This window comes from Podarcis vaucheri, assembly GCF_965113315.1.
Source record: "Podarcis vaucheri genome assembly, chromosome: 14".
NCBI lineage: Eukaryota > Metazoa > Chordata > Lepidosauria > Squamata > Lacertidae > Podarcis > Podarcis vaucheri.
This window is the reverse complement of record NC_138752.1, coordinates 19,178,786-19,191,392: the sequence shown is the minus strand read 5'-3', so window position 1 is coordinate 19,191,392 and position 12,607 is coordinate 19,178,786. Positions and strand designations below refer to the sequence as shown.

General features: G+C 42.6%; 1 protein-coding gene and 1 long non-coding RNA gene across 4 annotated transcripts in view; one reads left to right on the top strand and one right to left on the bottom strand.

Annotated features, from left to right (window-relative positions):
• The window catches only part of ABHD2 (abhydrolase domain containing 2, acylglycerol lipase), a 36,193-nt gene extending 32,944 nt beyond the window's left edge, over positions 1 to 3,249 (top strand). For all 3 annotated transcript variants that reach the window (XM_082198668.1, XM_082198666.1, XM_082198667.1), the window contains 3 exons: positions 346 to 415; positions 2,099 to 2,183; positions 3,042 to 3,249. In XM_082198668.1, the coding sequence (XP_082054794.1) occupies positions 346 to 415; positions 2,099 to 2,183; positions 3,042 to 3,235 (349 nt within the window). In that variant the 3' untranslated portion in view covers positions 3,236 to 3,249. The remainder of the gene's footprint in view (positions 1 to 345; positions 416 to 2,098; positions 2,184 to 3,041) is intronic.
• Positions 3,250 to 4,245: 996 nt separating this feature from the next.
• On the bottom strand, positions 4,246 to 8,957 carry LOC309518554. The gene is made up of 2 exons (XR_014213486.1): positions 6,207 to 8,957; positions 4,246 to 6,176 (listed from the first exon to the last, which is right to left on the bottom strand). It is a non-coding gene; the product is annotated as an uncharacterized lncRNA (long non-coding RNA).
• Between the last annotated feature and the right edge of the window lie 3,650 nt (positions 8,958 to 12,607).

Here is a 12,607-nt window from a genome sequence, read left to right as displayed (position 1 = left end):
TTGCCTGGTATTTTGTTCCCTAGCTAATTGTTTACTAAGTAGCCACATTCTTCTTTTGATGCTTTTTTCCTGCAGGACAGTCAGTCTTGGGGAATGGAATTTAGATATCAAATCTAAGAACAAGAGGAACATATAAATAGTTCCATATTCTTTGGATGTTTCACTAGTTAGTTCTTTTGAAAGCCGAAGCAGAATGTTGGCTTTAACTTGTATAGAAGTAATCATTTCAAGTGTCTTATTTGGAGAACTATTGTAATCCTTTGTATAAGAATTAGAAGAAAATATGTGTGATTCAGTAACAAGAAAATCTCTAAATGCTTAAGCTTTCTTTTTACTGTGTCTCAGGAAGTTCCATGGCTACAGCACCTTAAAGGAATACTATGAACAGGAGAGCTGCCTGCATTACTTGCAGAAAGTAAGTTGATATGATATTGTTATTCTAGTTTTTGACATGCACCATTTATGTCAGTATGTGAGATTTGAGGTGAGATGGAGAACGTCCCTATGTGCTTCTAGCCAAATTTATAGCACATGTTGCTGAATAGTAGTTCTAATCAAAAGGCTTTATGTGGGGTCATCATAAATGAGCAATAATTTTCCTTGCCTTGGAAAGTATGCTTATTTGTGGTATGCTCAGCAAGTGGAAATATGCATATCTGAAATTTTTACAACCAGTTTATTATCTTTTGAAGAGACTAAAGCTCCTCTATCTTATGATCAGGTACTTGGAGACCAACATTTCTTACAGAATCTATTTACAGTGGTACCCCGCAAGACGAACGCCCCGCAAGACGGAAAACCCGCTAGACGAAAGGGTTTTCCGTTTTGGAGGCGCTTCGCAAAACAAATTTCCCTATGGGCTTGCTTCGCAAGACGCAGCACATCTTCCCCACTGTCCTCGGACCTCCTCCGAAGGCTGGCGGTGGGGCGGAGAGACCTCCTCCCGCCGCCAGCCTTCGGAAGCCTGCTCCAAAGCCTGGCGGTGGGGCGGAAAGACCTCGCCGCCAGCCTTCGGAGCATCCTTCCGAAGGCTGGCGGCGGGAGGAGGTCTTTCCGCCCCACCGCCAGCCTTTGGAAGGCTTCTCCGAAGGCTGGCGGTGGGGCGGAAAGACCTCCTCCCGTCGCCAGCCTTCGGAGCATCCTTCCGAAGGCTGGCGGCGGGAGGAGGTCTTTCCGCCCCACCGCCAGCCTTTGGAAGGCTGCTCCGAAGGCTGGCGGTGGGGCGGAAAGCCCTTCTCCCCGCGCCAGCCTTCGGATGGCTGTCCTGAAGACTTGCGGTGGGAGGAGGGTTTTCCTTCCCACTGCCAACATTCAGAATGCTGTTCTGAATGTTGGCGGTGGGGAGGAAAAACCCTCCTCCCACCGCAAGCCCCGGGAACAGAGGAGAAGCGCTGCGCCCCTTCCCCTCTGTTCCCGTACCTGTCCTGAAGGCTTGCGGTGGGGAGAAAAGCCCTTCTCCGCACCGCCAGCCTGGCAAGCGGTTTCCATAGGAACGCATTAATTGATTTTCAATGCATTCCTATGGGAAATCGTGCTTCGTAAGACGAAAAACTCGCAAGAAGAAAAAACTTGCGGAACAAATTAATTTCGTCTTGCGAGGCACCACTGTATCTATTGTTTTTCTGTAAGGCAATTTCTGATTAACTTCTATGGAATAGGCTACATATGCTGTCATTAGTGCTCCCCCCCCCCCCCAATTCTGTTGCCGTTTTCCCTAAATTTAGAAAGCAGCAGATGTCTGTCACTGGAAATATTAAATTTAAGTCACTGTAGCCAATTCTACACTCTTGAGTTTTATACTAGTTCAAAAAAATTTTCCACCTATAGCAAAACAGTGAATTGGTTTTCTCTCAAACCCAGCACTGCAGAAGATATGCTATTGACTGCTGCTTGTAGTAATAAAAGCTTTCTGTGACAGAAACCACTTACACTGGTGCTAAGGAGCCCCTCCATCGATTTTAAATGTGTATTATCTGAACAGTGGTGTTTCTGCAGGTTCAGGGCACCTACAGCACTTGATGTACTCAATTGTGACTGCATAACTAGACTACAAACAAGATTGTGTTCCAACACAGAATTCTTTTTTTTAAATCTGCAGATCTTTGTTCCCCTCTTGCTGGTTAATGCTGCTGATGACCCTCTGGTGCACGATAGTCTCTTATCAATACCAAAAGCCCTCTCAGGTGAGCTGAAAGCTTCAGTAAATAGATTTCTGCAAGGCAGTGTAGCGTTGTGATAACCTAAAGATAGCCTTGGAGGGCAGAAGGCATGTTTGTTTTTCCAGACAAACTTGTAACCTATGCATGTGTCTCATATAGCACCATAATGTGCATATTCTTTACAGAGTCCAAAGGGATAGGCCCCTTCCCCAAGGAGTTTGCAACCTAAAATTTGACACTAAAGGAGCTGTAGATGAGGGTAATGGGATATCTTACTTTCTAGAAGGATCAGTGGGAAATACCCAGCACAGACTTGATTTCATGTAGCTTGCATCTTGACTAATGCAACTGCCTTATAACTGGAGTATCATGCCTACCTGGAACACAGGTGGCTGTATATACATTTTCCAGCCAAAATAATACAGTAGAGTATAAGGGACGCTGGTGGCGCTGTGGTCTAAACCACAGAGCATAGGGCTTGCCAGTCAGAAGGTCGGTGGTTTGAATCCCCGCAATGGGGTGATCTCCCGTTGCTCGGTCCCTGCTCCTGCCAACCTAGCAGTTCGAAAGCACGTCAAAGTGCAAGCAGATAAATAAGTACCGTTCCGGCAGGAAGGTAAACGGCTTTACCGTGTGCTGCTCTGGTTCACCAGAAGTGGCTTGGTCATGCTGGCCACATGACCCGGAAGGTGTACGCCGGCTCCCTCGGCCAGTAAAGCGAGATGAGCGCCACAACCCCAGAGTCGTCTGTGACTGGACCTAATGGTCAGGGGTCCCTTTACCTTTTATACCTTAAACCTGAGGTTTTACTGGACAGAGTACTGTACTTTGGTAAGATGCAGATCCTGTTGAGTTCTAAACTTTGTTTTTTCACTCTTGCAGAAAAGCGGGAGAATGTCATGTTTGTTTTGCCATTGCATGGAGGTCACCTGGGTTTTTTTGAGGGTGCAGTACTCTTTCCTGAACCCCTCACCTGGATGGATAAGCTTGTGGTCCAATATGCCAATGCCATCTGTCAGTGGGAGAAGAATAAATCACAATGCTCCGATACGGAACAATCATCTGGCCAAGAATAAACAGTTCCAAAGACTTCAGGTTGTTTCACCTTTAATCCCCATCTTCTGGAACTCTTAATCTCTTCTGCTTTTCCAGACCTAACTTCTGAACACGTTGAACTTGGGCATTGACCATAGTGTTTCATGCCAAAGTAGAGCTACGGCCAGAGAGGCTAATGACTGGCACTGAGCAAGTTGGGAGTATATTTGATCATTTGCAGTACAGTTGTGTATTGGAAGAACTGATGCACTGTATTGGTGGGTTGCCATCTATAGCTTGCTTCAAGGTTCTGAAACAAGTGCAACAAAAGAACATTTTTGAAATTAGCAAGAAGTTTTGATGCTCTTGACCATCTGTTCACACTTTCACTGATAGAAACTGAAACAAAAAAACCCATTTCTGGTTTTTGCAAAACTTGTCTAGCAGTCAGTGATGTGCGTTAGGAGTTACAGTCTGTTTGTGGTTGCATTTTTTCCCTCCCCACCTGGGGGGAGACATCTATATCTATCAGTAGAGGAAATCAGTCGTAGTTCGCTCTGCAAGTCATCGGAAAGGCTGTCCACAAAACAAGGGGAAAGCTGAAAGAATTTTGAGTTTCCGGAATTGCATCCCTTTGAGAAGGGGGGTGGGGGGGCTTGCCCTTTCTGATTAATGCACTTCGAGGGTTTAGATTGCTTTGAAAGTGTTTGATGTGTAATCAGCACTACAGTTGCTCCAGAATTCTGGAGTGATGGCTGGGTGTGTACAGTCACATTTTGCTTTTTGTTGAGACTTGGCTCAAAGATGGCTTCTGGGTTGATCAGTCCAGTGGATTCCCTGTTGTGTTACTACTCGAGACTAAACAAGTAGCCTTGTGATACTTGCCTTTTCTAGTATAAAGAATTTTTATTTTGACACAAGACATTTGTGTGCTCTTAACCCAGGCCTTTTAATACGGTCTCTGAATGGAAGCCACTTGCTATCAGTTTGTAGGTGGCCCTTTTTTGTGTTTTGTTTTCTAGAGTACTTCTTAGCAAATCTGTATGTATACTCTTAGGAACTTTTTGTGTGTGAAAGAGAGAATATAATATCCATCTATGCTTTTTTTTTTTTGTCTTGCCCACATTTCATGTCTGCTAGGGAAGAACATAATAGATAAATAAATTAAATCCCCAGACTTCTAAAGCGTTGAACTGGCTATTTTCAGTCAGTATGCCTTGCCTTAGAGGAGATGGGGATTTGGTGTCTACAATACTAAAATGCTTAAAAGGAAGAAAAAAAAGTTCTGTATCTAATGCATCTACAGTTACTAGGTTATATAGGACAATCTGATGAGTCCAGTGTTCTGACTTGTCTTTCAGAGCAAAGACATCAACAGAAAATTGGTGAATGATGCATTAGGCTGAGTTACAGTAAAAAGTTTTTTTTTTTTTTACTGCCACACAATAGAGAGACATATTTCTTCACTGAGCTACAGAGTTTCCACCCTGGAAGAAAAATATTCAGCCATATATGTATTAATAAGACTTTTTAAAAATCTGATATTTAGATTACTTTTCTATTAAGACAGTGGAACATTGTAGTCAGACACTGATTCCCTTCAGAATTGTCAGCTCACTGTTGCCTCCTTGTGGTCCCTTTCACCTCTTTTTGCAGGAGTTCTCATGCACCCCATTTTCCATAACAGTTAGCACTTTATTGTTTAAACCTTTTTGATTTTGTTTCTCAAGGCACTTTAATTATAGTGTGATTTTTTTTAAAACATGGATAGGAATCCTTTCTGAACTTGGATGCTTCATAGAACATATCCTGGAGCAGCTTAGAAATTCAGAAAGGTGTATGTTGAGTTTTCGGGGGTTATTCTATTCTCTTCTAGTTTTATTTATTGAGCAATAATTAGCTACTGTAGCAGAGGTGCAGTTCTCACATCAGGAATAAAAACTCCTTCAGCCTTAGTTCAGCAACCTTGACATTTCTGGCAAACTGTGTAGAACTCATGTTCTACCCCCTCAAATCTGAGGGAGTGACCAGGCCTAGCAAGGCATGATTTGGCCAGTGCTTATGGCTCTTTCCTTTTCCTCAAAGAGTTGGCTCTCCATTCTTTTTCAGCCTATTTGTATGTTATTCTTTGGATTTTTCTTCTATATCCATAAACTGCCAAATCCGACGTAAACCCTAGTGTGCGGATGAAATTATAGGTGCATAAGCAGTGCAGGTCACTATCTAGAGTCTCCTTTCTGTTTGAGTGGAAGTAGATGTTGAAATCATTTTTAGTTACTGCAAATATATATTGGAAGTGAATGAAGTTTCTTTACCCCCACTTAAAATTTAGAAAGTTAGCTATGAGAGTGTCTGTTTCACATCAGTCTCCACAATATTAGTTTTTTCCTCTTTAGTGTGCAGCTGTTTTGCCAAAAAGAGTTTGCCTAGCAGCACATAAGCATAGAAGCTCCTCTAGACCTGCCACTGAGAGCCATCTTTCTCATCTGCCCCACTTCTGGTTTCTCTTTAGATCATATAAATCTCATCTGCCCCACTTCTTAGCAAATAGGTACTAAATAGCGGAATTTAACACTACCATTGACTTCTACCCAAGTAAGACATTTTTGATGCATTTAAAAGGGAAACTGCATTTTTCACAAAGGAAAGGCTTTTATTACCTTCTCCTGCTTGAAGGTGGATGTGAGGATGCAATTATTTGTAAAGGGCCCTTCAGCTATGGAACTAGTTTTGCACCTGAACAAGATGAGTTGATGCCTGCTTTTGATGGCACTCCAGTGTTCATATTTAGGCATTCTTAAGCTTCAGTACTCAGGGATCACATGGCAATGCACCTATGTAATACAGCCTTTTCAAAGAAGATCACTTCAGTGGTTAAAATTCTTTTAAATGGAGGAGAGCATGAACCACTCTTGTCTAAAACCATCAAACCCTTGAAAATCATTAGCACTCTTGTGAAATGTTAGAAGGGATCCCTTTTCCCTACACACACACACACACACACACACACACACACACACACACAAAATGTGGAGCTGTTACAGAGTCTTTAGTTCTCACTAACATGGCCATATAGAAATTTGGAAAACTATTTTGCCCCAGAACACTGCCAGTGAGACCATAAAATTGAGGTTCTCAGTCTGCTTGATAGACACGCTTGGGGATACACTTAATGCTCCCCACCCCCCCAAAAAAAAACCCCAGTAGGAGAAAGAACGAGTTAACTTGATCCAACAGGAGGAAGTGGCTTTACAAATTCCATTTTAAAAATATATGTGATTCTGACTTTCAGTTAGTATTTTCCAGTAAATCTCTGATTCTGCTGTAATGCATCTCCCTGCTTATCAGTAGGCTAGACTTCAGCCCCCCCAAAAAAAGATATTACATGGAAACAAACAAACAAAAATAAGGAAGCATCCAGTACACTAACATTTCTTCCATCCCATTATTTTTGCCAGTAAATTTGATCTTGGTGATGCTTTCTGTGTTACAATTTGCTGTTTGTAACTGTGCACAGGAGCTCACCAGATCTTGTTACTTAAAAAAAACCAAAAAACAGCACACCTCTTCAGACATTTCTGTTTGAGGTGATCTGTTGCATTCAATTGGTTTGCTACGTGGTAAGAGCTGCCATGTTCAATTATTTTCAAAGCAGATTTCATCAGATGAAAGCATAAAGCAGCTCTTCGCTGATAACATCTGCAGCTTTCTGTAAGCTGTGCATCTATTTCAACATTCATATCTTCGCTGTTTTGTTGATGCCTGCACTAAAGTGGCCTGGTTGTGGGTGAAATGTTTGTATTCCAGATATTCATGGACTCTTAAGGTTGGGCACCTTTTTAAGATTGGCTTCGGTCTTTTTGTGAAGGCTTATATTACTAGGTAGCAGGCCATGTTTACAACTCTCTCTTTTTTTGTCCCAGACTCATGCTGAAAGTGTTTGGTATATTCTTTTCTAAAAGGGCATGCCCTACATTCAGTTATACTGAGGTTAGCAGTTTTCTTCCAATTGTATTGTCATTGGCCTTTGAGTTTTCTGCCAGAATAGAAACTTCCAACTCCCTGTCTGGGGACTCTTATCATAGGAAAGCATCTCTGCAAGGAGAGGTCCAGGTGTGTATCACTGAGTAGTCTTGACAAGAGTAATAATAGCCAACAAGATGGTTGTAAAGTATCTGAAACACACCACCGACCCCCTCCCATATATCAGTTGCCTAAGCAATCCTCCTTAGCTACATGTTATGCAGACCTCTTAGTCGCACACCAGGCACACTTATTGCCAGTGAGGGCGAAAAGTAGCCTTCTGGTAGTCTACTGAGCAAGGTCTCCATTGAAAAGGGGTGGTGGGAGCCATGCAACGCTGCTGGAGTTTTGTGGCCTTCGTACTATTCTAACATCTTGTTTCGCTGTCTCCACATGTTCCTTATCTGGAATTGTTTTCTTTTTAAAATCTCCTTTGCCTTGAAGCGCCTCTGGTTTGGTTGCTTGACAAAATGAGTTGAAATCAGCCGGGTGGAATGCGGGGGCAGTGGGATCTTTCCCCCCCTTTTTTAATCAAAAACTGTACTGTATCTCATTGAAGCATCTGGTGTTCTGTTCTTTTTGCTGGTTACATTAAAGGGCACAACCATGAAAGGGCAGCATTTATAAAGCTGGAACTGAGAACTGGTATTCCCCCCCCCCCCCGCTTTTTTCCATTTTGCAACCAGAGCAACCATCCCTATTTCCTCCATGCAAGACATTTCCTCAGTTTCTGGGACCACCAACCTTCCAGCACTTTTGCTGGTTCAAATTCTTGTAGAGTAAGCCATTGTTTCAAAATTCCTGAGATGGGGATTCACTGTTTTTCAGCTTTTTTTTTTTTTTTTTTTTTTTGCAACTTGCAGGAGTTATTATTTTGCTATATGCAGCAGAATCTCTGCTTGTACCAAACAGCCTTTTCCAGAATTGAAGTAGGTTCAGTTCCAGATCAGTGGCTGATAAAAGCCTATGCAGCCATCACGGCTTAATTTGTGTGGCTGTTTTGTACTGGGAACCTCAAGAACTTAATCTGCCATTGAGATTCATCAGTGTAGTGTGTTAGAATCTGTGAGTCTGTCCGTTCAAGTTATTTCATCGCAGCTATTTCGATTGCATTTGATAGTTAATTCATAGATTTGTTCTGACAGCCTTTCACCTTATTTAAGAAAGCACAACTTTAAAAGATAAATACCCCATTTTTCTCCTGAACACACAGAGGAATATCCGAACACCTCAGGAAGCTAGACCTGTACCTGTGCGCTCTTTGATTTCTGTCACTGCAGCTGCCTTATCGGAGTGAGTTGAGTGTTTGGTTTTTTAGGGGTTTTTGGTTTTTTAAAGAAAATGTCTCTTGAACCTCAGTTTTTTTCGTTTTTTTCATTTTTGGTAATTTTTGCTTCCAGACAGACATTTTGGAAAACATCACTTTCACATTCCTAATTCCTTTGGAAACAAAAATGCTGCCCTGAACAGGTTTCATGTGTGTAAGTGACTCTCATGGTTGCTGGTTCCTTTCTTGTCTCTTAGGAACCAGTTGCTGCTGAGATGAAAATTTGCAACTAGCAATGCAATTTTTCTAACTCTGCTAACGTTTCAAGTTATTAAAAGTGTGTCCTTGATCTTTTTTTCTTAATTTTTTTTTGTTCTGTGTGTGATAAACAGAGTCATGCGGAACAGAGTAATTTTGTTATATTTGATTCAATGGAATTTCTTTGCTTAAAAAAATAAAGAACTTATTTGAGTTCAGAACACGTTGTTTTGTCTGTCATTGGTTTCAACTAGCATAGGAGGTACAAAATGGAAGTGATATTATGACAACTATTCAGGGTGGATTGATTTTAAATCATAATTTTAAACCAGCAAGGGGGCGGGGAAACTGATCTGCAAGGAAATCTGACTACTAAACCAAGTTTAGTTTACAGCAAAGTAGAGTATTAGTTTCATTCCTATACCCAGGCCTTGAAGCTCTTTGTCACACAGTATACAGTGGTTTAAGAACACCTTAGTTTATGAACAACTTGGATTAAGAATGCTGCAAACCAGGAAGTTGGTGTTTTGGTTTGTGAACTTTGCCTTGGACTAAGAACATATTTCACTTCCTGTTGAGTGTGTTCCATTTGTAAATTGAGTCCCCCGCTGCTATGGGAAAGATCACCTTGGTTTAAGAACGCTTTGGTTTAAGAACGGACTTGCAAAACGGATTAAGTTTGTAAACCAAGGTACCACTGTACATTGTGCATGCTTTCCTTAAATAGATAGCAATGAAAATCCCATACAAGCTCTTTCTACAAGCAGCTTCCATAACATCTGTGAGGTTGGGTGTGAGAATTTAGGAACCTGTGCACTGGACAAGTCTTCTTTCCACACTTGCTCATTTCTGTTTTTCTATGCCTTGGCTAGCCCAACCCTTGCAGAACCAGCAGCAAACAAAAATGACTGCTATGTGTCTGTGATTAGCATTTTCCTTTCATTTGCCACTTGGTTTTTGTGAGGATTGAACTGGCCAAAGCACAGCAAAAGAGAAAAATCTGGGAGTCACTGGGCAGACTAAGAACAGTTTGTTTCCATCTAACAAAAATGAAAATGTCTGTGCATGGCACAGCAGATATTTAAGTATACATATTTTGAGAAATAATCACATTGATTCTTCATTTACATGGAAAAGCCTCTTAACTTGCAATGTATCTAGTGGAAGCATCGCTGCCCCTACAGTTAATCTTTGAACTGAGTCAACTGTACTGCTAACATGCTTATATACACATTTAATATTAACCTAGTTATTTAAGAGAAAAGAGGCCTAGAGAAAGAGACCTGGGGGGAGGAAGTACCAGCATTGCAGAGATGGACAATGATGCAGTTCACAAATTGATCTGAAATAACCATCCAGATTTGGAGCTGATGGCTTCTAGTCAACAACACACAACAAACTGGCTTTTTGTACTGCAACCTAAAACCCCCAGAAATTCTAGGAACCAAGCTGTATATGACCCACAAAATCATGTGCTGCTCTTGCTGGGCTCTGTCACATCAGACTGCAGGTCTGCATTGCTTACTCTAAATTCCCCGCATTTGGGAAAACATCAAGTCAAAGGTAGTGGTGCAGCTGGAACTCCTGTCTATAACTTGCTGATTTTTGTGATCCAGGGGGAAATGCTTATTCCGTATACTAGTTATATGGGTGGTGGAGTGATGGGTGCTGCTTTTATTTCTTTGGGAAACCTTAACCTAAACCTTAACCTGGGTGAATTCTTCAGAAAGAGTGGCAAAGGGACACTTGATTCCATCCACATCCCTTGCTCCACCTGACTGAACCCAAAGGGTGCTCATCAATGGTTCCTCTTCATCCTGGAGAACAGTGACTAGTGGGGTGCCACAGGGTTCTGTCTTGGGCCCGGTCTTATTCAACATCTTTATCAACGACTTGGATGATGGACTCAAGGGCATCCTGATCAAATTTGCAGATGACACCAAACTGGGAGGGGTGGCTAACACCCCAGAGGACAGGATCACACTTCAAAACGACCTTGACAGATTAGAGAACTGGGCCAAAACAAACAAGATGAATTTTAACAGGGAGAAATGTAAAGTATTGCACTTGGGCAAAAAAAATGAGAGGCACAAATACAAGATGGGTGACACCTGGCCAATGCAATTCTGGGCTGCATCAATAGGAGTATAGCATCTAGATCAAGGGAAGTAATAGTGCCACTGTATTCTGCTCTGGTCAGACCTCACCTGGAGTACTGTGTCCAGTTCTGGGCAGCACAATTCAAGAAGGACACTGACAAACTGGAACGTGTCCAGAGGAGGGCAACCAAAATGGTCAAAGGCCTGGAAATGATGCCTTATGAGGAACGGCTAAGAGAGCTGGGCATGTTTAGCCTGGAGAAGAGGAGGTTAAGGGGTGATATGATAGCCATGTTCAAATATATAAAAGGATGTCACATAGAGGAGGGAGAAAGGTTGTTTTCTGCTGCTCCAGAGAAGCGGACACGGAGCAATGGATCCAAACTACAAGAAAGAAGATTCCACCTAAACATTAGGAAGAACTTCCTGACAGTAAGAGCTGTTCGACAGTGGAATTTGCTGCCAAGGAGTGTGGTGGAGTCTCCTTCTTTGGAGGTCTTTAAGCAGAGGCTTGACAACCATATGTCAGGAGTGCTCTGATGGTGTTTCCTGCTTGGCAGGGGTTTTGACTTGATGGCCCTTGTGGTCTCTTCCAACTCTATGATTCTATTCTATGATTCTAAGTCATATTAATGCCTCTGGGTAGGGTGAGATTGTGATGCTGAAGTCGGTAGCTCAACCAGCTTCCACCCCACCCTCCACTCTGAAAGACCCCTGTCTTCTCTGCAGCATCAGAGTAGATATCCTGTTTGGCTTGAGTGGGAGCCAGTGGTCTAATGAATGCACCTCTTGTAGGCTTCTTCGGAGCTTTTTCTGTTTCAGAGGGACCCCTGCTGGTTTGCTTTACAAATCAAACAGTCCTGGTATTTATCTCTAGGAAGAGGAAGAGGAGAGAGGTGGGGAATGCTGTAGATCTAATTTCATAGAACAAGGAAGAGAACCTACTTCTCTTTGGGTAAGCATGTCTGCTTTCCAGCACTGCTGGTGCCTCTTGCCTTAATGAGCAAAAAGGGGAGTATGTATGAAGCAAGAATGAATGAAATTGGTCAACTGATCATATCACTACATACCCTCATCTGAGATTTAGTATTCAGAGAATACAGCGGGTCAGTGTGCAGTAAAAATGAAAAATCTGGCTGAGGCAACAGTAAACCTTGCCACAGATTTGTTGCTGGGCGCTTGTGACATGCGTACGATGTGCGCCAACCCCCCCCCCCCCAACTTGGGTGCAAGACAGCTTGGGGCCTTGGAAACCAGCATGGAGGACCAACAAAGACTATGGAAATGAAGAAGTAAAACAAGATGGGGGAACTTTTTTCCAACCTGAGGATTACATTTTCTTCTGGGCAACCTTCTGGGGCCCACATGCCATTGGTGGTCAGGCCCAGAGGCAAAAATGGGCAAAGCAATGAATGAATGTCTTTTATACCATAGACTAGTTTCTAAACACATTCAGCTTTGGCCGCATCCAGGCAAGCAAGAAGCATTTTCAGAGTTCAAGGATATGTTCCAGCCAGGCAAAAACCCTCAGGGAAGATGCAAAGCAGGGCTGTTGAGGTCTGTGGCTGGTGAGAGTCTTAAGAGCCAGATACAGAGGCCTGAAAGGTTGTATTTTGGCCCTCAAGCCTCTGGACCTCCATCTCTAAAGTAAATCAAACTTGTGATTGCGGGGGGGGGGGTATCTTTGTGGATGTCTTTTCTAGGAATCCACAAAACCTGGAGCTTTTTCTGATGGTGAAGCCACTTCATTGTCTCCACAAACCTCA